Genomic DNA, 21,613 nt, shown 5'->3' with positions numbered 1-21,613 from the left:
TGACTTAGCTAAAGCTGAAGCTATAATATGAAAAGCATGTCATATTGAGATTCAGCATCATATGCTAAGAGACTGGATACAAAAGAATGAAATCTTGATCAAGCATGTTGAAAGCAATGCAAATAAAGCTGACAGGCTTACAAAGGCTCTTGCAATAAATTCCTACACTCAATTCATGAGTGTAATAGAGATGACAGGTTAATACAGGAAAATATGAAGATTTATCAGTAAAGCTGGTGAAAATATTATATCACAGCAAACAGAGCTAAGCCTAAAGAAGAAATAAATCTGGATTTTGTAATTAATTTTTATTACATACAAAATCTACCTTTGAGGGCTCTGACGGCCGAATCTGGCCTGGACGCCCCAACACCGTGGCGCACGGGCCACCATGCCCTGATCAGGAACTTCCCCGTGGCCGCTTTTATGTAACTCAAAGTACCTTCAGGTACCCTCAGGTACCTGCGTCCCCTGTCTTCCCGTTGCCTCACCCTCCGCTCACCCTCACTCACCCTCACTCGCCCTCGTGCTCACCCTCGCGCTCACCCCTTCCTCGCGCGACCACTTCTGAGTCCAGTCACCCAGTCACCCCTGTTGGGATCCAGCCGCCCACACTATGCCTGTTCCTGTTCGTGTGTCTTACCCCCATTCCGAATGGCATTCTACCGCTCCCCAAAGGGGCTCATATTGGCGCCAAAATGGGAGCCACCTGGATCCATGATGGAGCCGCCGCCGCCTATAAACACCATGACTGCTTCCCCTCTGATGATGGTGATTCCCATCTTCCTCACCTGTGGTCCTTCCCATCTCTGCTGTTCGTCCAAGGCTCACTCGTTTTGCCTTATATTCATCCTTAATGAGTGAAGACTTTCTCCTGTCTCCACTGTTGGTTCTCCCCCATGTGCTTTCAAATCCAATCTCTATAATCTCCTTTGTGTCTACTGCATATCAGCAACTATTTTATCCGCCGATTGAGAGACATGACATCTGGAAAGCGCAAAGCGCCCTGGGCTGCCGGACCACGTATGGCATGTTGACAGAATCAATGCAAAAAGCCAAACTACAAGGATATCTTGGAGGCACATCAGGCTGCAGGCCGCACACCCAATAATGACTCTGACTGTTACAAGCTGTCCAAAGCAACAGTTCAGCAGAAGCTTGATCAGTACTACCCCCTACACAGTGAAATAAACAACTCTCTCTGACCTTTTCCCTGAACACCAGCTTCTGCTCCAAGCATCCCGAACTTCAGATGACTCCAGATCAATACATTGAGAACTTGACGCCCGCCCATGTGAAGACATTCCTTGACTGGTTCCGGGAGACTCATCAGGAAAGTGTTAAAGCAGCTTCCAGCCTTGACTGTTACTGGCGGGTTCTGAAATCACTCTATGTGGATAAGCATGGTTTTGGCATGGATGAGGCTATGCAAAGAGACTGCAGAAATGTATGTTATGTTCACCGGGATCGTGTTTCTGACTGGAGGCTAACTGATGGACTTTGTAGTATAAGAACTGTATTATCAGGTTGATGGGGCTCCGCAGACGACCAAAGAGGAAGCCATCTGGCAACAAGAACAACATCTACCGCATTCTCATTGGCCACTGGACTCGCTGTACGAGAGTCTATGCTGATGAGAAACAATGTCTCTATGTTGCCACTGGCATCCTTCTATCCTACGTCTCCGGGTCCAGGCTGGTCTCACTCTTCGACACTCAGGTCGAGGCGAACGATGAGAATGTACGAGAGGGATGGTCCAATGGATCATCATCACAGCCGGCAGACACCGGCAATCTTGGGATTGCTTTGAAGAAAAATACAAACACTCTCACTGTCACCAGTCATCACCGCCAAACAAGGCCCCGAGGCGCCCACGCGAAGGCAGCACCCGAAGTCAGACATCAAAACCAGCCCAGCATGCTGAAAAGAAGCAAAAGGCCCCCCATCAAAGATGACAGGGAACCCTACAACATGAAAAGACCAAGGATCAATACGTTGCATAGAACTCGCCGCTCCACACAAGATGGGATCACATGTGAAGACATTACATACAATGCCGAGGACAGTGACCCGGGAGCCTACAGTGACAGTGATGATGCTGACTCTGACATTGGATATGCTAGTGAGGACGACAGTTCCAGCAGCGACACAGGCACCTTCGCGGTCAATGAGCCTGACAGCGGGACTGATGTTGATACTGATACCGAGGCGATCGCTAGTTTTGTGGATAGTGGTTATAACACCGACGACATCAACGACCTCGATTGCTATATGGACGAACTTGATTGCTCTACCGGACAAGTTGATATTGGTGAACTTAACCACCTTGTCAAAGAAGACAGGAGTAAACTCAATCACTTTATTGAAGATGTGACTGATGATGAGTATGATGCCAGTGAGGAGAAAACTGCGACCCTTCTCTGGCGACATATTGAATTCCATATCATCCGGAGCCCTGAGGAGGGACGGCCGAACATTCTCCTGGCAAAGGTTACCCTCCTCCATACCAAGGGGGAAGATAATAAGCCGCGCGTGTAAGGAATGCCCTATCCCTTGCTGATTCTTTTGGTTTAATTTACTGACTGGCATAGCAAAACCTTTGTCATAAGCCATAGTCCTGAGCCAATACTGGACCTTCTTAGCCACATTCTCTCCCTGGCGATCGATGATGAGATCTTTGTGGCGGATTTCCCGCGGTTTGAAGATATCTACTGGTATCCAATCCCATCTCACCTTAAGGGTATGCAACTGAAGATCAGGAGAGATAAACTTGATCTGCCAGTCTTCCATGAACCTGAAAAAACAGCGAACAGCTATCGTACATTGAAGAAAAAGCCCATGAAGGCTTCAACATGGGCCCGCTACCTTATACATGTTGGCCTGGTGGCAGCATTGAAATATTATCTGACTCAATATGTCTTTCAACATTCACTTATCAACACTATTAACAGTATGTTACTTACATTTTCCTTGGCCTTATTGTCTTGAGCACCTGGGTCTGCACTCCTGAGCAATACTCTTTTCTTCTCTCTCTGCCATTGCTCTGTTGCCCTTCTATTTTGACCGCTGGTCAAGTAGAGTTTCGCTGACATGTCTACCATAGACAAGGCACCATCATCTGTCCAGGATCAAGTTGCTGATCACGAGTCAAACGCAGTCCGGTACTATCTGGACACCATCATTAGGTTTGATCTCGAGGCCGCCACCATGGGCCTCCCATCCAACAAAGTGGTCCAGACTGCAGCTCACAGTCTGCTTTTAACAGCTGACGAGGCTGCACCGACTGAACTTTCTGATGAGCAAAAGAGTGCTATCAGGAATAATCCCCTAATTCAAGCCCTGACAAAGAAGAATCAGCGGCTGACAAAGAGGATCCTTGCAATGGGATTCCCCTCGGTGTCAGCTGCCGAAGGCAAGACTCCGCTATATAGGAGGAAGATGCATGTGAGCTCGAGGCTGAACAGTGCCAAGGAATACCTTCGTTCCAAGCTCCTTGAGCAGGCAAGGAAGAGGCACTTCCGCAATGCCGACACTGACCGATTTAATCAGCACATTTATTCAGGAGATGCAGAATTGTCAACAGTCACGTCTCTGCAGCCGCCACCGCCACCACATCTCCAGCTCCCAGAACGGCGAGAGATTGTTAAACTGATGTGCTCCGGCATCTTGGAAATGACAGAGGAGGAGCGCTTCAAGCGCTGGTGTGAATCCATTACCATGATGGTTCGGCTGCAGCGTCGGAGGGAGGCTCAGCGTCGAGGGCGACACAAGAAGCAGCAGTCCCAGCCAAAACCAAACCCTGCCCCTATCTCAGTTGTCGTCCAGGTGGAGGGACCTGTCCTGGAGAAGCTCGATGACATGCAGTGTCCATTCTGCGTGTGCGACACCTCTCTTCCCTGGGAGGAACGGATGAAGGTCTGGGTGGCTAAAAAGGGAGAACGCAAGTACAGGAACAAGCTCTGGAACCATATCGAGGTGACCGTCCACCGCGAGGAGCTGGAGGCATACTCTTCCGGGCAAAAGCTGTGTGGGATCTGCCGGGAACGGGGAATCAAGTTTATCCCTTCAAACATCATGGAGTTCAAGAATCATACTCTTCGCGTGCATGGAGTTCCCCTTCGCGGCTAGCTAGATTTGATTACCGTCAGTGGCTAAGATCTTGTTTGATTTGCCGTTGCTTCGTTGCATCTTATCTCATTATATTTACGACCAAAGCAGTTTTCAGTTTTCCAGACCCGATGGACCCTCCGGCATTGACCAGCCTTCAAATGTAAGCTGAAGCTATCTCTTTGAGGCGAGACTTGGCCATGAGAACTGTTTTGAGTGGCCTGCCTCAAAAATATTTCTTGCCCCGAGAATCTGTCAGAGTCATGGCTTTACTTTGAATTACATGATCCTCCCTAGTCATACTGCCTGCCAATGAATCTCATCATGGAAGTGTAAGAAGCTTTATCTTATACCCCAATCGATGGCCATCATACATAGCCACAGGGCCATTTGACCACACGCCTCTCCAATCTTGTGGTCATCATGACCATGAGGCTCTTCAACCATATGGCTTCTTTGGCCTTGAGGTCAAACAGGCCATGCAGCTGAAGAACCCTGTGGACTAGACGGCCACAGGGACCAAGAGGCCATATGGTCAAAGGACCTCATAGCCATAGCGGTTACAGGGCCCAGGGAGCCATATGGTTGAAGCACCCACATGGCTATGGAGACCACAGGGTCAAAGGGACCCTATGATCGAAGGGCCCCATAGCCACAGTGGCCACAGGCCGAAAGGGGCCCTATGGTCGAAGCACTCACATGGCCCTGGCATCCACCGGCTATTTCGGGTGCCGGATGTCACAGAAATGACGCCAAGAACCCACTAGAAATAGAAGTGCCGCACCAAATTATACAGAAGCTGATGAAGCCAGAAAGCCAGAAATGCAGAAATGCAGAAGTTCAAAAGTATCCAATTGCTCATTAATTATTATGGCCACCAAATACACACAATTAGAGATCATTCACCATCTCAATGCAAGCCATTTTTGGCACTCAGTGGGCCACAAAAAGAGGGCGCCAAAAGTGGCCTCTTTCATCAAGGGCCACAAAAAGAGGGTGCTAGAAGTGGTCTCTCCCATGGCTTAAATTCAGGCTCCTGCTTCATTCTGCGTTCCATTTCAAATCTCTATTGCCTCAGAATATTACCCCAAGATGCAATCACCCAAGATTTCCAGAGTTACAAAACCACATCAGTCCAACAAGCAGTCAAGCTTGCAACAAAGTCAATGCTGCTTAAAGAAGACTCTGGTCAAAAAGCTATGGGAATATAATATTAAGTGTGGCAGTGATGTCTATCTTGTCATTGTGGATCACATGGGTGATGATGTGGTTCAATTTTTCACCACAAAGTTCATGGTGGACCAACAGTTGACTGAAGGCTTCCCACTATCAGAAAAAAGTCTTGTATGATGCTATGGTTCTTGTCTCTATAAAACCTCTGCTGATCAATAATAGAACAGACATTATCCTCCCGCAAAGCAAATAACATCAGAAAACTACCCAAAGCCAGGAAAGTGCTCAAGACCTACAGAATATGGCTGTCACAGCCAACCCTGCCAACCAATCCATGCAGGGTCCCCGAGACCCTTTGTTCAGAACTCCCAGTCAGTGCAACCTCAAGGGCCGCCAAATGATGCAGTTATTGATCTCAGACAAAGATCCTGATTAGGATCTGAGATGTATTGTACGTAGCTAGAACAATAGTCAAATACTCTGGATAGTATGCTCAGGAGAGCAAAGCAGGCTGAAGATTGACTTCATGAGGAACAAAGACTGAATGGGCTATGTTTCAATTGTGGAAAACCAGGTCATATCGCCAAAAACTGCAGGAAAAAGTGTTACAAAGTATGATGGACGAAAGTTCCAAATGACTTTTGCTAGATTTGCATATGCTAACCTAGAATATTATTATTCCATTCCTTTTTTATGCTTAGTCATCTTTCTCTTAAGTCATTCCCAACGTATAAACGTATGGAGAGAACAGCTTCAGCTCGATAGATTAAATGCAACATGCCTTTTATAGCGAACCTTGAACACCTGACCTGCAAAATGCAGAAGTGCACTTCAGCTGACCTACAACACTCTACTTTTGCATTTCTTTTGACTCCGGGCAGCTTTTGACCCCGGGTAGCTTCTGCCTCCGGGTAGCTTCTGCCTCCAGGTAGCTTCTGCCTCTGGGTAGCTTCTGCCTCTGGGTAGCTTCTGCCTCCGGGTAGCTTCTGCCTCCGGGTAGCTTTTGACTCCGGGCAGCTTCTGCCCCTGGGTAGCTTTTGACTCCGGGCAGCTCTTCCCTGAGGATGATGAGCTCCCTGAGGACGACGAGCTCCCTGAAGACAAGGAGATCCCTGAGGACGAGAAGATCCCTGAGGACAAGGAGATCCCTGAGGACAAGGAGATCCCTGAGGACGAGGAGATCCCTGAGGACGAGGAGATCCCTGAGGATGAGGAGATCCCTGAGGACAAGGAGATCCTTGAGAACAAGGAGATCCCTGAGGATGAGGAGATCCCTGAGGATGAGGAGATCCCTGAGAACAAGGAGATCCCTGAGGACAAGGAGATCCCTGAGGACAAGGAGATCCCTGAGGACAAGGAGATCCCTGAGGACAAGGAGATCCCTGAGAACAAGGAGATCCCTGAGGATGAGGAGATCCCTGAGGACGAGGAGATCCCTGAGGACAAGGAGATCCCTGAGGACAAGGAGATCCCTGAGGATGAGGAGATCCCTGAGGATGAGGAGATCCCTGAGGACGAGGAGATCCCTGAGGACAAGGAGATCCCTGAGGACGAGGAGATCCCTGAGGACGATGAGCTCCCTGAGGACAACGAGCTCCCTGAGGATGAGGAGGTTCTGAGGACGACGAGCTCCCTGAGGACAAGGAGATCCCTGAGGATGATGAGCTCCCTGAGGACAACAAGCTCCCTGAGGATGAGGAGGTTCTGAGGATGACGAGCTCCCTGAGGATGAGGAGATCCCTGAGGACGATGAGCTCCCTGAGGACAACAAGCTCCCTGAGGATGAGGAGGTTCTGAGGACGATGAGCTCCCTGAGGACAAGGAGATCCCTGAGGACGATGAGCTCCCTGAGGACAACGAGCTCCCTGAGAATGAGGAGGTTCTGAGGACGACGAGCTCCCTGAGGATGAGGAGGTTCTGAGGATGATGAGCTCCCTGAGGATGAGGAGGTTCTGAGGACGACGAGCTCCCTGAGGACGAGGAGCTCCCTGGGGGCTAATGCACATAAGCCCATGCCATTTTGCTGAAGACTGTGGCCATAGATCCCAACCAGTCTATGGTCCATGGTCCATGGACCGCTCGGGCCTAAAACCTTTCAGCCAGTGACCACAGCAGCCTAAAGGCGGCAGAGGTCATCAGTCTGATATCTGCAGCTCTAAAAGGACCAAGGGCCTCTGATTATTGATTAGTGATGACACTTGGTCTTTCATTCTTGTTCACTTTCAAATTTCCTGCCAATATCACTTCATCAACATCCAGCACCTCACCAAACGCCCAGGGAAGAGGGGTTGTTCATCTCAGCAGCAAAAAAATTGCAAGCCAGTATTGGAATGCACTCCAGATAACATGGGGCAGTGTTTTTCAGTGGAAGGAAAAATGCCTCAAAGGTAGGTTGCAACACAGAAGTGGACTGCAACACAGAAACAAAATGTGAGATAGATCCAGCAGAGTCCACATACTTGGGAGGAAGAAGTTGTTGAAGAAGTATTCTGCAAAGAAGTTCATAACACTCTCTGCCTCTGCTGGAGACTGGGAGCTGGTTGAGAGGACAATTGCAATCCCACCAGGTTATCCTTCCTTCTTGCCAATTTATCATTTCAAGCTCCTCTATTTCTTCCATATCCTCTTGGATAAACTTCCCAGCTCAGGTGCGGAGCAGCTTCTTTTGCTTTGATGGTTGTGTAGCAGTATTACAGTACTGCAATAGAAGATATAGTAGATTGCCAAATCAGCTTGATAATCCAACCCTGCCCACATTTTGTGTTTACCATTTTGTCTCAGTCGCTGGTCTAAATATAACAAGAATGCGCGAAATTGATTTCCATATAGTATTTGTATTTGGGAAACTGGGTTGCTCTGGAAGGTTCAATGCAAACCAACCAAACACTCACAAGGGAATAATTAGTGAGCTTTTTCAACCTTGGCGCCTGTCAAGACCTTCATGAGAAAATCTTCTGACTTACCCACAGTGGGGTCGATCTCCAGGCGGACAGCTTCATCAGTTCATGGCTTTGTGCTGAAAGGATAGTTCAACAAGAAATAGAAATATGGGAAATCTTAAAGACAACAGCTCTGCCCAAACAGAACAGGCAGAAAAGAGAGTCTTTGATCCTGATGGAGATGTGATTCTGATTATACCACAGGCTGGTCTGTTCTGCATTCCATTGTTGGAACTGAGGAGCTAACAATAGCTGAATAGGGACCTCAAGTGACTATGAAAATCAGGTACATACTACATCTCACATCACGCAAGCATTGCATTGAATGGGGACTTCAGCTTAGCATATGTACCTGGCAGGCTCCTCATCAAGAAACCCACATGCAGGTTTCTTCAAAACATCTGAGCCTGGCTTCTGTGGTCTTCAAGCAGATGCTGCAAGGGAAATTTCAGGAAAGTGCCACTCTTCAATCAACTGGTTGTGTGAAGATCCCCTTGCCTGACAACAATCCAGAAGCCCTGGCCATCTTACTCAATATATGTCATGTTCAGATGAGTAACGTGCCGCGTACAGTCTCTCAGAGGACAATGGCCCAGATTGCCTGTCTTGTCAACAAGTACTATTTCCATGAAGTCATTTTACCATTTTTGGATGTTTGGGTCAACAGCATGAAACCAGATAATATTGGATGCCTCACCTCTAGTGCTCTTGTTGAATTGATGGCAATTTATTGCTGCTTCAACAGGCCTGATGAACTTAGGGGAATTACTCAAGAAGCTATAGTTAGCCTGTGTACTAATCTTGAAGTTACTGACCTCCCAATTCCATCTTCCTATATTGATAAGTTCAAACCTGTTGCAGGGCCGGACTTAGGTTGCTGTTGACTAACACTTTTGAAGATGCAATAAACAAGCAGAGGGAAGGGACCATATTATTGATATCAACTCTAGTTCAAGAAAGGCTGAAGAAGTATACAAAACTACAATTGTTATTCAACTCACACCTGAAAGTGATATGTGATTTTGACTGTGATTGCGCACAACTTGGTGCTCTTGTGAAGGTGCTTACCAGTTTGACTTTCCTTGAGTTACTGATGTCTCTGTTCATTGGCTACTCCATCAACCGCCTCTCCCATGGTTTAAAAAACATGAAGGTTCCATGGTGTCATTACAGGGCTTCACAAGGACATCTCCCAGATGCCTTTGAAAGTGCTATCACAGAGCTAGAAGGGAAAATTACTCCTCCACATCTGAATATCAGTGATAGCTCATAGTATAGCCATACAGTGCCTTGCAATACCAGCTTGACACTTAAAACTTATGAGTTTTGGAGAAAGCTTCTGCCAAGATCTTCTAGTTCAAAGAAGTGTTCAGGTGGCTCAGAATCACCACTAGTATAAATAGTGTAGGGCTGCTGGAGACTGGAAGCTGAATCCAGCACATCTGGCTAGTCCTTGCTTGAAGGATGGTTGTATCACAGTATTACCACTAGAACAATAGAAGGCATCAAAATAGGTAAAAGACTGCTGGAGAAACAGATCAACTGAGCAGCATTGCTCATATATCAGGTGGACAAGAGAGATCTTCTTGTACAGCTTGCTGCTCTGCCATGGCTTACAGTGATTGAGAAGAGTACTTATGACTGCTTGTGCCTGCACCTGTTTGATTGCTGAAAGAAAAGAACTAAAGAAGTCAAGAACTTCTGCAAGTGATGCTTGATAACAGCAATAAGTGGATGATTCTCAGCCAACAGGCAGCAAAAAGAAGTGGCCTGCCATGAGATAATCTGCCCACTCAGAGTTGCCACTAGTGTAGGCAGTGTAAGGAGCTATGGAAGCCCAAGAAGTATGGCAAGAATATCTTTTAACCAGTTGCTGATGAAGAATGATGCATGCTTGACAAAACCAGTTTGGTAAAGGAGGGCTTGGCCTCCAGATGGAGTTGGAAAACCAGTGCCAAGCCTATTATTGCCTTTGTGGTTCTTATGGAGAGCCTGGGCACTAGAGCCTTGGCACAATAAGCTGATTGGTTGGGAAAGGAGGTCCATTTCAGACCTCTTTTCCCATTACATTACAGGCCTCTCTCTCTAGCAATCTCTTCCTAGTAATCTCACTCTAGCAATATCTTCCTAGCAATCTTGCCCTAGTAATCTCTCTCTAGCAATCTCGCCCTAGCAATCTCACTCTAGTAATCTCTCTCTAGCAATCTCGCCCTAGCAATCTTGCCTTAGTAATCTCTCTCTAGCAATCTCGCTCTAGCAATCTTGCTCTAGTAATCTCTCTCTAGCAATCTCACCCTAGCAATCTCGCCCTAGTAATCTCTCTCTAGCAATGTTACCCTAGCAATATCTCTCTAGTATTCTCCCCTAGCAATCTCTTCCTAGTATTCCTCTGTATTGCTTAGCCTCATTCTGGGAAAGATAGAGAGCGCATCTCTCTCTGGAAGCATCTCTCCACTGGGGAGACTTTTTGGATCCTGGAGAATACTCAGAATTAGAGACACTTCCCAGAAAAGAGGTGTTGCTCCCAGGATTGCAGCAGCAAAAGATTGCAAACCAGTATTGAATCATGCACAAGAAATAAGACATTACACTATTTTCTTGGCATCCTTCAGGTCCAAACCTTTGAGATTTCCATTTTCCAAGGCAGGGACAACTAAAGGGAACAGCTACAGGCCTTGACAAGGCATCAAGATCGTGCATATAATTAGACCAAGAAAGATAGACGAGAGTAGTCATAGTCATGGTAGCCTGCATATCCCAGTGAGAGAGAGGTCAGGATAAATGAATAAACCAACCAACCAACCAACCAACCTTGAGATTTCCATTCCACCAATTGGAGGATGCCAGAAAATATTGAAGAAGAGATAGATCAGGTCCTGCTGGTGGTGGTGACTTGGTTGATGTTGAAAAGTGTGGTGAACAAACTGAGTGTTGAGTCATAAACTGAAGATGCAACATGGATCAACCTTAATTCAACAACCACAACCTAACCAAAAACACAAAAATTGACTCACAAGTGAAAGAAAACCAACTCTGTCACAGCCATCTGGCTAAATGGAACCCCAGATATTGAAGTCACAGGCAATAGCAATGAACACCCAAGCAAACTTGATGAAATTGCATGGCTGGTAATCAAACTGAAAGAAACAATTGCACAACAAGGTCAGACAGTGGAAGCTCTCAAAACATGCTGTAAAGAGCTAAAAGCAGACCAGAAAGAGCTAATCAAGCAAAATGCAAGTCTTAAAGATGAAATAGCTATTCTGAAAACCCAGCTACATAAATCAGACCAGTGAACATGGGCATTAATTGTCTCTGCCAACAGAACAAAGACCAGCTCTCAATTCCTCTACTGGCCACTGCAGGACCTACAATGACAAAAGACAAGCAGAATGATCTCTCTCTATATATCTGCATCAGTGCAGTACTGACTTCCAAGACCATAGACAATAAAGAATCCCTCACAAGATATCTTCCAGCAGAAGAAGTTAGAACTCAGATCACAAACACCCTATAGAAGAATACATCAACTGAAGAAGTCAAGATTATTGGAGTAGGAATGACAAAGACAGATTACATCATTTGGTTCCAGAATGAGATCTCCAAAGACACTGCCAGCAAGAATGAGAAATAGAAATCAGATGTGGAATTCTTCTATATACAGCTTGAAGATAAGTTTGAAGATTTGAACTCTAGCATGCAGGAAGAACTAGAATAGAGCTTCCTGGATTAAACCAGGTATATTTCTAAGCTAATTCTCAGATTGGTTTTACCAGAAAATTACACTGTAGATGAACAAAGTAAAGATAATACTGTCCCTGCTTTCTGAGTCAAACTGAGAGAGTGCTAGAGAGTGTTAGAAAGAGAATGCTTTATGCAGATCAATGCAGAATTATAATATCAGAGTGGGAATGATAGAACAAGAATGCCTTTAGAACAGAAAGATCAGAACATGAGAGAGCCTGAAGATCTCCAAACAGGCCTTCTTATTAGATTACCAGATGGGTGATAATTGTATGCCATCTGCAGATAAGAGTAATCAGAGAAGTAGAGGATCAATCAAAAACTATTTCTGAAGATGTAAGCCTTCTTATATATTTATTGTTCATATAAGCTTCTAGACCAAAGCCTCCATTGCCTGCAAACTCCAGAACTGAGATTTTGTATGATTTGTCTATAAAGCTGATGTTCAGTTTCTGCAAACTATTTCTCTAAGTCAGCCCAATAGGCTGCTTTGTTGGTGAAACCACCTCTTTTGACTTTGACTTATCTGGTTTGTAAGACTTCTGTGTCTCTTGGTTCATCACATGTTGGCCCTGTTCTATAGCTCTTGAGTGCTTTTCTGACTTTAGATAATTTTCTGATGTTATTTGCTTTAGAGGAGGATAATGTCTGTTCTATTATTTGTCAGCAGAGATCTTTCAAGAACAAGCACTGTAGCAGCATACAAGACTTTTTTCTGAAGATGGGAAATCTTCAGTCAACTGTTGATGCACCATGAACTTTATAGTAAAAAATCTAACCACATCATCACTCATGTGATCAGTAATGACAAGATAGACATCACTGCCACACTTAATATTATATTTCTATAGCTTTTTGACCAGGGTCTTTTTTAAGCAGCATCAACTTTGTTGCAAGCTTGACTGATTGTTGGACTGACACAGCTTCATAACTTTGGAAATCTTTTGTGATGGCATCTCTGGAATAATATTCTGTTGTTGAACTGGAACACAGGAATGTAGCAGGTGCCTGAATCTAGACTATAGAAGAGACTACTTCTAGCACCCTCTTTTTGTAGTCCTGGGAGATGGAAAAGGCCATTTCTGGCACCCTCTTTTTGTGGCCTACTGTGATGCCAAAAATAGGTTGCACTAGCAAGGGTGACTGGACAGGTGAATGATCTCTAATTGGGTGTGTATTGATGGCTATAATAATCTATGCAATTGGGTACTTTTAGATTTCTGGCTTTCTGGCTTTCTGGCTTTCTGGCTTTCTGGCTCTTTCTAAGGCCACCATTTTTGATTTTCTGACTTCTAAAACCATACAGTACAGCTCTCTAAAGCAAACTGTCTAATTTTCTGGCAGCTATGGGGAGTGGTGGGGCCTACAGAGCCAAGTCCTTATTTGATGGATCATCTGGAAGTGATAGATCCCAATGGGATCTGTTGAGATTGATAATTCAGCAAAACCCCATCCAAGACTCCATCCCTCAAAATTCTTCATGTTCAATTCAATCTTCTTTTCAATGCCACACCTGTTCTTACACCTGTGCCTTGATTTCACAACAGAACCTGCCACATCTTGGAGACTGTCTGTGGCAGGCATTTGAAAAGAGATTAATATGATGTGGTCTTCAGGGCAAAGGATTCCAGGCCACATATTTCACACCAAATGCCACTACTTTGAGGACTCTCTGAGGCAAGGGCTTGGAAGCAATGTATTTCACACAAAAGCCACAACTTTCCAGGCTCCCCAGGGCAAACCACCTATTTCTCACATAAGCCATGACTTTTTGGGCTTCTCCAGGCAAAGCTTTGAAGCAATGTATTTCCAAGCAAAGCTGATAATTATCAGGCTCCCCTGGGGCAACCACCTTTTCACACCAAAAGCCACAGCTTTCCTGGCTCCCCAGGGCAAAATATTCCAGGCCATGCATTTCAAGCCAAAGGTCATAATTTCCAACTCCCCAGGGGCAAACCACCTATTTCATATCCAAAACCCCTAACTGTCACAGCCCCCCAGAGCAAAGATTCAGAAAAACAAACTCCATTCAAAAACATCTGATTCCATGGGGCAGAGGATACTACTGGGGCAGACCGCGTATTTCCAGCTGAAACCCATGCCTTGCCTGATTCCATAGGGCAGAGGATACTTCTTCTTCTTCTTCTTCTTCTATTCAATTTAACATCCGATCCAGCCGCTTTCCGCAGCTATGCAGACGGTGAGAACTATTATGTGGCTATGTACATAGTATGCTCTGAGAAAGCGGCACCATAAGCTGGCCTAAGACTTCCCCTATCTTATGCCTAGCCTATGGCACCCTTTCTCCCTGTCTGTGCACTGTACCCAAAGGTTCAGCCATGCTAGCCTTCCAGGCTTGGTAGTGTCGGCTTCCCGATGCTGCCCAATTTCCGTAACTTGGCAAGTGTTTTTCACTGTGTGTATGGCAGTATATAAGACCCTTATACCTTCCAATAGGTCTCTTGTCCTGTGTTGTTTAACATGCTGCATCGATGGGGGATCTTGTAAGGGGATGGAACTGCATTGTTATTGAACAAGTCCCTGGTCCCTTGGTTGGTCGGTGTCGGTCACGGTTTTAAATTGGTCCAGCAGACCCATTTGGATCATAAAATATGCTGCCTTTCTGGCCTTTGAGGGGGTGTTGAGGATTTCCTTTATGTCCATGCGCTCTCCCTGCCATACCTCCCTCCGGAGGCCATTGAACACAGGGCATGTGAGAAGGATATGTTGTACGGTCTGACTGCCTCTGCTGCACTGGCAGATGCCGTCATCGAAGCCTGGCACATTTCTATGATGGAGGAAATCTCGTAGGCCAATTTTTGTGGTCCGCAGTTGAATAATTAGAGCACTGAGTGGTTTGCTGATGGACAAGTGCAGTTGGAGTATGTTCTGTGTAGGGGTAGGAGTCAGGGAGAAAGATGATCTGCCTCTGGTCTCAGTCACCCACTGGTGTGCCCACTCCTGCTGCATTTGTCGGTTGATCTCGCTGGATGCTGATGATTTGAGGGTTTGGAGATACGGCGGCTTCGGGGCTGTGTTATCAGTGTCTATCTCCATAGTTCTATTGTGGCTGTCACAGGTCTGTCTCCAGCCAGTAGCCTCTTTTGCCAGTCTGTCCGCAAGCTCGTTTCCTTTTATTCCCTGGTGTGCCGGGACCCAGTGGAGGCTAATCTGTATCCCTGACTTCCTGGCCCTAGTGAGCATTCTGATGATGCGCTTGATGATAAATTGACCTGACTGTCATTTTGGTGACTGTATTGACATGAGTGCTGCCTGATTATCCGTGAATATTGCCACTTCCTGCCGGTTTGACTTCACAGCGATCTCAAGCCCCATTAGAACCCTGGCTAATTCAGCAGCATAGACATTCATCTCCGTCCTCCTGCCCAGAAAGCGTGACAAGGATGTGTTGAGCGCAGGAGCCACAGCTGCTGCCCCAACCTTGTCATTGATCCCGCTCCCGTCAGTGTATATTGCAAGTGGTGGATTATCTTGATCAGTGATTATTCTGTGTTGGTGTGCAGCAGCTTCACGGTCCTTGTTGATCTCAATTGTGGGAGGTGTCCACCAGGGTTCAGTTGCATACGGTTCCCGGGTCTCTAGCTTGCCAAGGATGTCCTGACCTAATCTCTTCCTCAAGGCATTGTGGAGCTTTTCTAGGGGACTAGGAATGTAGCAACGATCGGTGCTCGAGACTATAAAATTCGCTGGAGTCGAGGTTATGTAGATGTAGCCTGGTTGTGGATTAAGCAAGCCGGTTCAGATGTTTACTGCAGTTTGAAGAGCTCGTTTCTCCAGCTGCAGAGATATTAGTAGCAGGAAAAGTTCTGTGTTGAGAGCTGGCCCTGATGTAGCTCAGTATGCACCTGATATGAGTCTGGCGGCCTGCAGTTGTATCCTGGTCAATGAGTCCCTGGTTTCCTTTGTGTGGCCCTCTTCCCCTTGTGGGGTGTACCATACTGAGCAGCCATATGTGATGATGGGAAGAACAATTGATAGGTAGACCTGGCGGAGCGAGATCAGGCTAGACCCCCATGTGGATGCAGCTATGGCGCCCAGAGCCGCCAACACAGAGGATGCTTTTTCCTCAACATGCTTGAGATGCTGTTTCCATCTCAAGCTCCGGTCCAGCTGGACTCCCAGATACCTCACTCCGTCACTGGGTCTGATGGTCGTGTCCCCCAGTGTTACTGTCTGTTCCATGTTGTAGCTTCTGGGTTGGCGAGTGAGGTGGATGAGCTTGTATTTCTTGATATCAAACCTGGAGCCGTGTGTTGTGGACCATCTTTCTGCCCTGTGGTGCATGAGGGTGAGTTTTCTGCAGTTCTCCTCTGTGGTCTCACCATGGGCAAGAAAGTAGGTGTCATCGACCCATCCTCCGGCTGAGGTCCCGGTGATTCCATAAGGGGCGCTTGTAAGATTGTCACTGCTGTAGAAGAGGTAGAGAATTGGCGAGATACATGACCCCTGAGGAATTCCGACACTCGTTTCAATGGTCGGGGATGTATATTCACAGAGTCGAATTGATGTTGTCCTGTTTCGTAGAAAGCTAGCCAGCCACCCAACAACGCGCTCGTCAATGCGCCGCTTGCGTAGGTTGTGGAGTAGTCTCAGGTGTGATACATGGTCGTACGCCCCAGACACATCTAGGAGAAGAAGGCTGACCACGTGGCCCGCTCTCCATGCCTGATAGACTCATTCGATCAAGCTGTGGAGCGCATGCTCTGTTGACACCCCCCTCCGTCCTCCAAAATGTTCATCTGGCAGCAGATGGTACTTTTCAACTGCATGCGCTATTCTTTGAGCTATGATTGCCTCCAGTGCTTTCCCTAGCGTGTTGAGGAGGGCTATGGGTCAGTATGCCTTGACTTCACTGTGGTCCTTTTTGCCTGGCTTGGGGATGACCACTGTGATGGATTGCCGGAAGTGTTTTGGGCAATATTGTGCATCTATGCTCGCATTGTAGAGTCAAAGGAGAATCAGTTTCAGTTGTGGGAGTGCTAGGCGAAGAATGTGGACAGGTATTCTGTCTTGACCAGGTGCTTTGTTTGGCGCCATTGCCAAAATTGTTCGAGCTATCTCTTCCTCTGTAATAGGTGGAAATTCAACTCTTGTTGGGTAGGAGTATCCTGCTATGTCTGAGAGATCAACCTCTGGAGGAGGTGGAAAGAAGGCATCTTTGAAGAGTTCAGTCTTGGCCTGATGGTCATGTTCCAGTTCCCCATCCTGTTTTCTTAGCGGTGGTGTGTATGGCTGGCTGGGTCCTCGATTGCGTGCCCATCGCGCCAATCAGAAGAGACCCTCCTGGGTGCTTGCTGTCTCCTGGACATTCACCCTGTATGCATTGTGTAGTGTCTTCCGTATGAGGTGTGCTTTATGATTTTGTGCTTGGCAGTATGCTTCCCAGTCCTCTGGGAGCCGTGTTTGTTTGTACCACCTTCGGAGGCGTCTCGCCTGAGTGACAGCATCCTTGCATTCTTGTGTCCATCCAGGCATGGACCTCTCGCACGGCCGTGCCTTAGGTGTTGAGGTCTCGATTGCTCTTGTGATACAGCTCACTATCTGCTCTGTGAGTTGATCTATTTCCCCTTCTGTTTGAAGGGCTGATGGTTGTGGTAGTGTGCTTTCCAATGTCACCCTGAAGATGTCCTTGTCCATTTGTTGCCATAAACATTTTTCTGGGGCAATATCAGCCTCCACTTCCACCATGATTGTTGTTGCGATAGGCAGGTGATCTGATTGGTGGTCGAGGTCCTCACGTACTCCACAGAATACCTTGCGCTCGTGGACCCAAGGTGTGCCCAGAGCAAGATCCACTGTTGTCTCCCCAAGGTTCTGGTATGTGACAGAGCCTGGTGGTAGAAGAGACTGGAGCTGGTGTAATCCCATGAGTTGTATCAGTTCCTCAGACTCGGGATCCTGGCGGGTTCCAGCACCGCCCCAGAGAGGATGATGGAGATTGAAGTTGCCCACCACAATGTGATTCTGTTCTGGGCTCGCTGTAAGCACTTCATGTAAGAGTGAGATATTGCTCTGTCCCGTGGCAGCAACAGGATTGTAGAAGTTATGAATGTGTAGGGTGTCTTCTTCTCTAGCTCCATTTGTTATTGTAATGGTCATGTAGTCAGGGGAGTGGTGGGTTGTGGTCCACCTAGTCTTTGAAATCTTCTGGCTGATAAAGGTGCAGACCCTTGTTTCCGAGTCATCCAGATATATAAGGTTGAAGAGATGCCTGTGTGGGTGGTGTGTTGTATTATGATAGGCGTTTCTCCATGGCTCCTGAATGGCCAGAATGTCAAAATCCAGGACTTGTTCATCTCTGAGGAGGCTAGCCATTACTCCATCTTTGGATTTCCAAGTGTTGTACTGCAGTATTGATATGTTGGGCTTGTTACTCATCAATCACCATGGGCTGAGAGCTCATGATCTGTGGGTCAATAAGGCTGGGGTCAATAGTCATGATCTCAGATTGCTGCTCCTCGGAGGCAGAGGCTAGTCTAGATTGAGCTCTGGTGTTGTATGTATTTTCAGTGCGGGGTTCCCTGATTTTCTCCCTCTCTCTTTCCATGACTGAGCGGGTGAGTGCATTGCTATCTGTGGGTATGAATGCATCACCATCTTCAGGTGTAAGCATGCTGAAGACATTCATGTATTGTGGCGGAGTGTCTTGGGATGTGGGGCCTTGATGTTGGCTCCTGCGCTCAATCCGAGGCAGGGCTCCTGCTGTTGGTGCTGGCCTCTTCCGCTGTGCAGGAAGGGCACTGTCATCTCGGGAGTTGGAACTTGATATTGGCGGCTGCATAAGAGTTGTGGGGTAAAACTGGAGTCGGTTCCTTTTTGCTGTTTCTATCCTCTCAAGCTCCTTTTCCTGGAACTTACATCTGTTGTTCCAGGTCATATGTTGTTCCTTGCAAAGTGTGCGGGCAGAGGATACTACTGAGGCAAGCCACTTGTTTCCAACCAAGGATGTTCCCCTCAGGGCAAGCATGCGCTCTCAAGGCATTTCAGTCCCTGGGGCATTTTGGCCCCAGAATTCTTGAATTTCTCAGGCTCCCCAGGGCAAAATATTTCCAGCCACATATTTTGAGCTCAAGGCCACGATTCTCAGGCTCCCCCAGGGCAAAGGTTCTCCGCAGGGCAGAGCACGCCGCAGGGCACTTTCAGTCCCTGGGGCATTTTTGGCCTTGGGGCATTTCTAGCATTTTTTGCCCCAGGATTCTGAAACAGCTGATTCCGCAGGGCAGAGCACGCCGCAGGGCACTTTCAGTCCCTGGGGCATTTTTGGCCTCGGGGCATTTCTGGTACGCCACAATTTCAGCAACAAAGACGGCTTTCCTTGGGGCATTTCTAGTTCCTGAGGCATTTTCGGCCCTAGGATTCTGAATTGACTGAGGCAGGCCACAATTTCAGCAACAAAGGCGCCCTTCTTCAATAGCCCCTGAGGCAACTTTTCGCCCTGGTGATAGCCACCGACTCTCCCCAGGGCAGCTTGTCGCCCTAGTGCAGCCACTTACCTTTTCTCTCAATTTCAGCTGTCCCAAGGCAGCTTGCCGCCCCAGGACAAGCTTTTTGCCCTAAGGATACCACATTTCCAGTGGGCCATCAATTTTCAATTGTCGCCCCTGAGGCAAACCTGCGCCCCAAGAATAGCCACCTTTCTTCACTCACAGCCATAAACTTTGATATCCCCCCAGGGCAACTATTGGGCACCACATTTCTTCACTTGAAGCATTACAATCCCAAATATCAGAACTCCATTATGAAGAGACTGAGGCTCAGAACAACTGCATTAATACGGGAAAAATTGTTGATCACAGTACACTGTTTTTCATATGCGGAGCTCATAGACATTCACACCACAAAGAATAATAAGGATAAGACAGGATAAAGATCAATCAGGTTCTCTGCTTCCTCCTCTTATACTTATGAGCTCCTAGATAAACACAGGAAGCTCATATATCTCAGATCCTGTTCAGGGTCTTCGCCTGAATAGTGTTGTAGTTGCACGGCACCCGCATCAATATGGCTGCGGGTGATCGGCACAGGGAGTTTGGCAGCAGAGGAGATTGCACCTTAATGAAGTAATTTGACTCATTATTTCTCCTACAATTGTCCGTTTCCTTGGCCACTTTGAGTTCTTCATTTTGATGAGGATTGTCAATGGTCAGGGCACTCAGTCTCTTCCATCACTCCACCATCTGATGGTGGTGGCTCACTTTCGCGACGGTGTTGTAATACTGGCTTTTGACAGGCCTCATCAAGGCCATCAAGAGCACCATCATAAGAAATTAGGTGTATCACTTAGAAGTTCTCAGTATCTTGACAAGTTTTGTAAAGAATCCAGGGAGTTGTTCAAAGAATATTTTTCTATGGTGGTTTGATCACCTTGTGGATTTGTTAGATGACATTCTTTGGTTGATAGAACTTCTACATTCAAATAACATTGCCTTTTCTCCATCAACCCCTTTCGTCAACGCAACTCATATTCACGCGAAAAGGGCGTGTGAGTGCGTGTGAGGCAACAAGCTGGAATGTTCTTTGCTTTTAGCCTTCAAATGGTTGTCATGATTTGCCTGTGTTGCAGAGGTTGATGGAGGTGTTGATGTGCCTTCCCAAGGTTCCAAGGCTGAGGTCACAGACAGAATGACATAGGAATATTGATTCATGGTTCCAACATGGCTTCCAGAGCTTCAAAATCACAATGATGCTTGCCTTATAGCGTCACATCAATTGAGAACAGTACTACCCATGAAAGTCGCCCTCTGCAGCAAGGAGATGTGCATTATTTCAGGTGGGAGATAGAGAAGGAGTTTGCGGCTTTTGCCTCTGTGCTGGAAGAAAACAATGATGAGATGGAGGACAAGGAGTTTATTTTGAGGATTATAAAGATGGACCCCAGGGATAAACCAAGAGCAAAAGAGCTTCTTGAAGATGAGTGGTTTAATGGAGTTGAATAAGCAGGTGGATAGAATGAACGGGCCGAAGAGCGGATGCAGGACTTTGTTTCATAGGGGTAATGAAGATATGTTACCGGTGGTGTCCCTGGGAAGGTGAGAAGCAACCTGGCCCCCATGATCATGTCAAATGGAAATGGCCCGTGCTATGACTGCCACAAAGCTCACCAGAACATTGACAGGAGGATTGGTAACAGCAGCAATATGCTCTGCAAAACTGACAAATTCTTTGACAGCAATCATATGCATGGGAAGCTTGGAGTTCATAGAAGTTGAGGCACCCTGGAAAGATTTGCCTGCACATGCCTGCTTTCTTGCCTTGCCTTTGAGTCATTTGGACAGTTTGTGGAGGTTGTCAGTGCTTGCAGGTTCAGGGCTTGCTGTCAGCATGCCAAGTGTGTAGCCACACTTCCTGGCCATTGTTGCCAGCCATGATGCTACCGCATTGGTATCTGTTTTGTACTGCAGATAGCTGCTGGTAAGAAAATCAGAGACCATTGCTGGGTATGAGGTTCAGTCTATTGTCAGGAGATAATGAGACTGGATGCAGTGGGCATAGTGGATGCTAAAGAAAATAAAGGCTGGGGAAACCTTTCTCTGTTGAGAACACAAGAACAAGAATGGGCAACCTGGAGCTTGAACCATGTAATGACTAATCAACTAACATTATGGTGGCAACCACAACAGGTTCCATTG

The 21,613-nt window shown here is 46.9% G+C and overlaps 8 protein-coding genes across 8 annotated transcripts; 7 read left to right on the top strand and 1 right to left on the bottom strand.

Moving 5' to 3' along the window:
• Positions 1-856: 856 nt before the first annotated feature.
• CIMG_02002 (uncharacterized protein) lies at positions 857-4,233 on the top strand (the record flags this gene model as incomplete). The annotated part of the gene is made up of 5 exons (XM_001248230.2): positions 857-1,023; positions 1,225-1,447; positions 1,507-2,534; positions 2,592-2,950; positions 3,104-4,233. 5 exons carry the CDS (start codon positions 857-859, stop codon positions 4,126-4,128), a joined length of 2,802 nt encoding a protein of 933 aa, XP_001248231.1. The 3' UTR covers positions 4,129-4,233.
• Positions 4,234-5,199: 966 nt separating this feature from the next.
• CIMG_12733 (uncharacterized protein) lies at positions 5,200-5,681 on the top strand (the record flags this gene model as incomplete). The annotated part of the gene is made up of 2 exons (XM_001248231.1): positions 5,200-5,451; positions 5,508-5,681. The coding sequence occupies 2 exons, from the start codon at positions 5,200-5,202 to the stop codon at positions 5,679-5,681; spliced, it is 426 nt and encodes a 141-aa protein (XP_001248232.1).
• Positions 5,682-6,057: 376 nt separating this feature from the next.
• Positions 6,058-6,988, top strand: CIMG_02004 (uncharacterized protein; the record flags this gene model as incomplete). Its single annotated transcript, XM_001248232.2, has 2 exons — positions 6,058-6,104; positions 6,298-6,988. The coding sequence occupies 2 exons, from the start codon at positions 6,058-6,060 to the stop codon at positions 6,986-6,988; spliced, it is 738 nt and encodes a 245-aa protein (XP_001248233.2).
• A 1,339-nt stretch (positions 6,989-8,327) lies between these two features.
• Positions 8,328-9,492, top strand: CIMG_02005 (uncharacterized protein; the record flags this gene model as incomplete). Its single annotated transcript, XM_001248233.2, has 4 exons — positions 8,328-8,427; positions 8,480-8,505; positions 8,579-9,011; positions 9,119-9,492. The coding sequence occupies 4 exons, from the start codon at positions 8,328-8,330 to the stop codon at positions 9,490-9,492; spliced, it is 933 nt and encodes a 310-aa protein (XP_001248234.2).
• A 554-nt stretch (positions 9,493-10,046) lies between these two features.
• CIMG_12732 (uncharacterized protein) lies at positions 10,047-10,265 on the bottom strand (the record flags this gene model as incomplete). Its single annotated transcript, XM_004445668.1, has 1 exon — positions 10,047-10,265. One exon carries the CDS (start codon positions 10,263-10,265, stop codon positions 10,047-10,049), a length of 219 nt encoding a protein of 72 aa, XP_004445725.1.
• Positions 10,266-11,517: 1,252 nt separating this feature from the next.
• CIMG_10855 (uncharacterized protein) lies at positions 11,518-11,853 on the top strand (the record flags this gene model as incomplete). Its single annotated transcript, XM_012358921.1, has 2 exons — positions 11,518-11,706; positions 11,737-11,853. 2 exons carry the CDS (start codon positions 11,518-11,520, stop codon positions 11,851-11,853), a joined length of 306 nt encoding a protein of 101 aa, XP_012214344.1.
• Positions 11,854-13,563: 1,710 nt separating this feature from the next.
• Positions 13,564-13,947, top strand: CIMG_12731 (uncharacterized protein; the record flags this gene model as incomplete). Its single annotated transcript, XM_001248235.1, has 1 exon — positions 13,564-13,947. One exon carries the CDS (start codon positions 13,564-13,566, stop codon positions 13,945-13,947), a length of 384 nt encoding a protein of 127 aa, XP_001248236.1.
• A 6,038-nt stretch (positions 13,948-19,985) lies between these two features.
• Positions 19,986-20,920, top strand: CIMG_12730 (uncharacterized protein; the record flags this gene model as incomplete). The annotated part of the gene is made up of 4 exons (XM_004445666.1): positions 19,986-20,044; positions 20,215-20,294; positions 20,365-20,470; positions 20,683-20,920. The coding sequence occupies 4 exons, from the start codon at positions 19,986-19,988 to the stop codon at positions 20,918-20,920; spliced, it is 483 nt and encodes a 160-aa protein (XP_004445723.1).
• Between the last annotated feature and the right edge of the window lie 693 nt (positions 20,921-21,613).

The sequence above is a fragment of the Coccidioides immitis genome, assembly GCF_000149335.2.
Source record: "Coccidioides immitis RS genomic scaffold supercont3.1, whole genome shotgun sequence".
NCBI classification, from domain to species: domain Eukaryota; kingdom Fungi; phylum Ascomycota; class Eurotiomycetes; order Onygenales; family Onygenaceae; genus Coccidioides; species Coccidioides immitis.
This window is presented reverse-complemented; position numbering and strand designations above follow the sequence as displayed.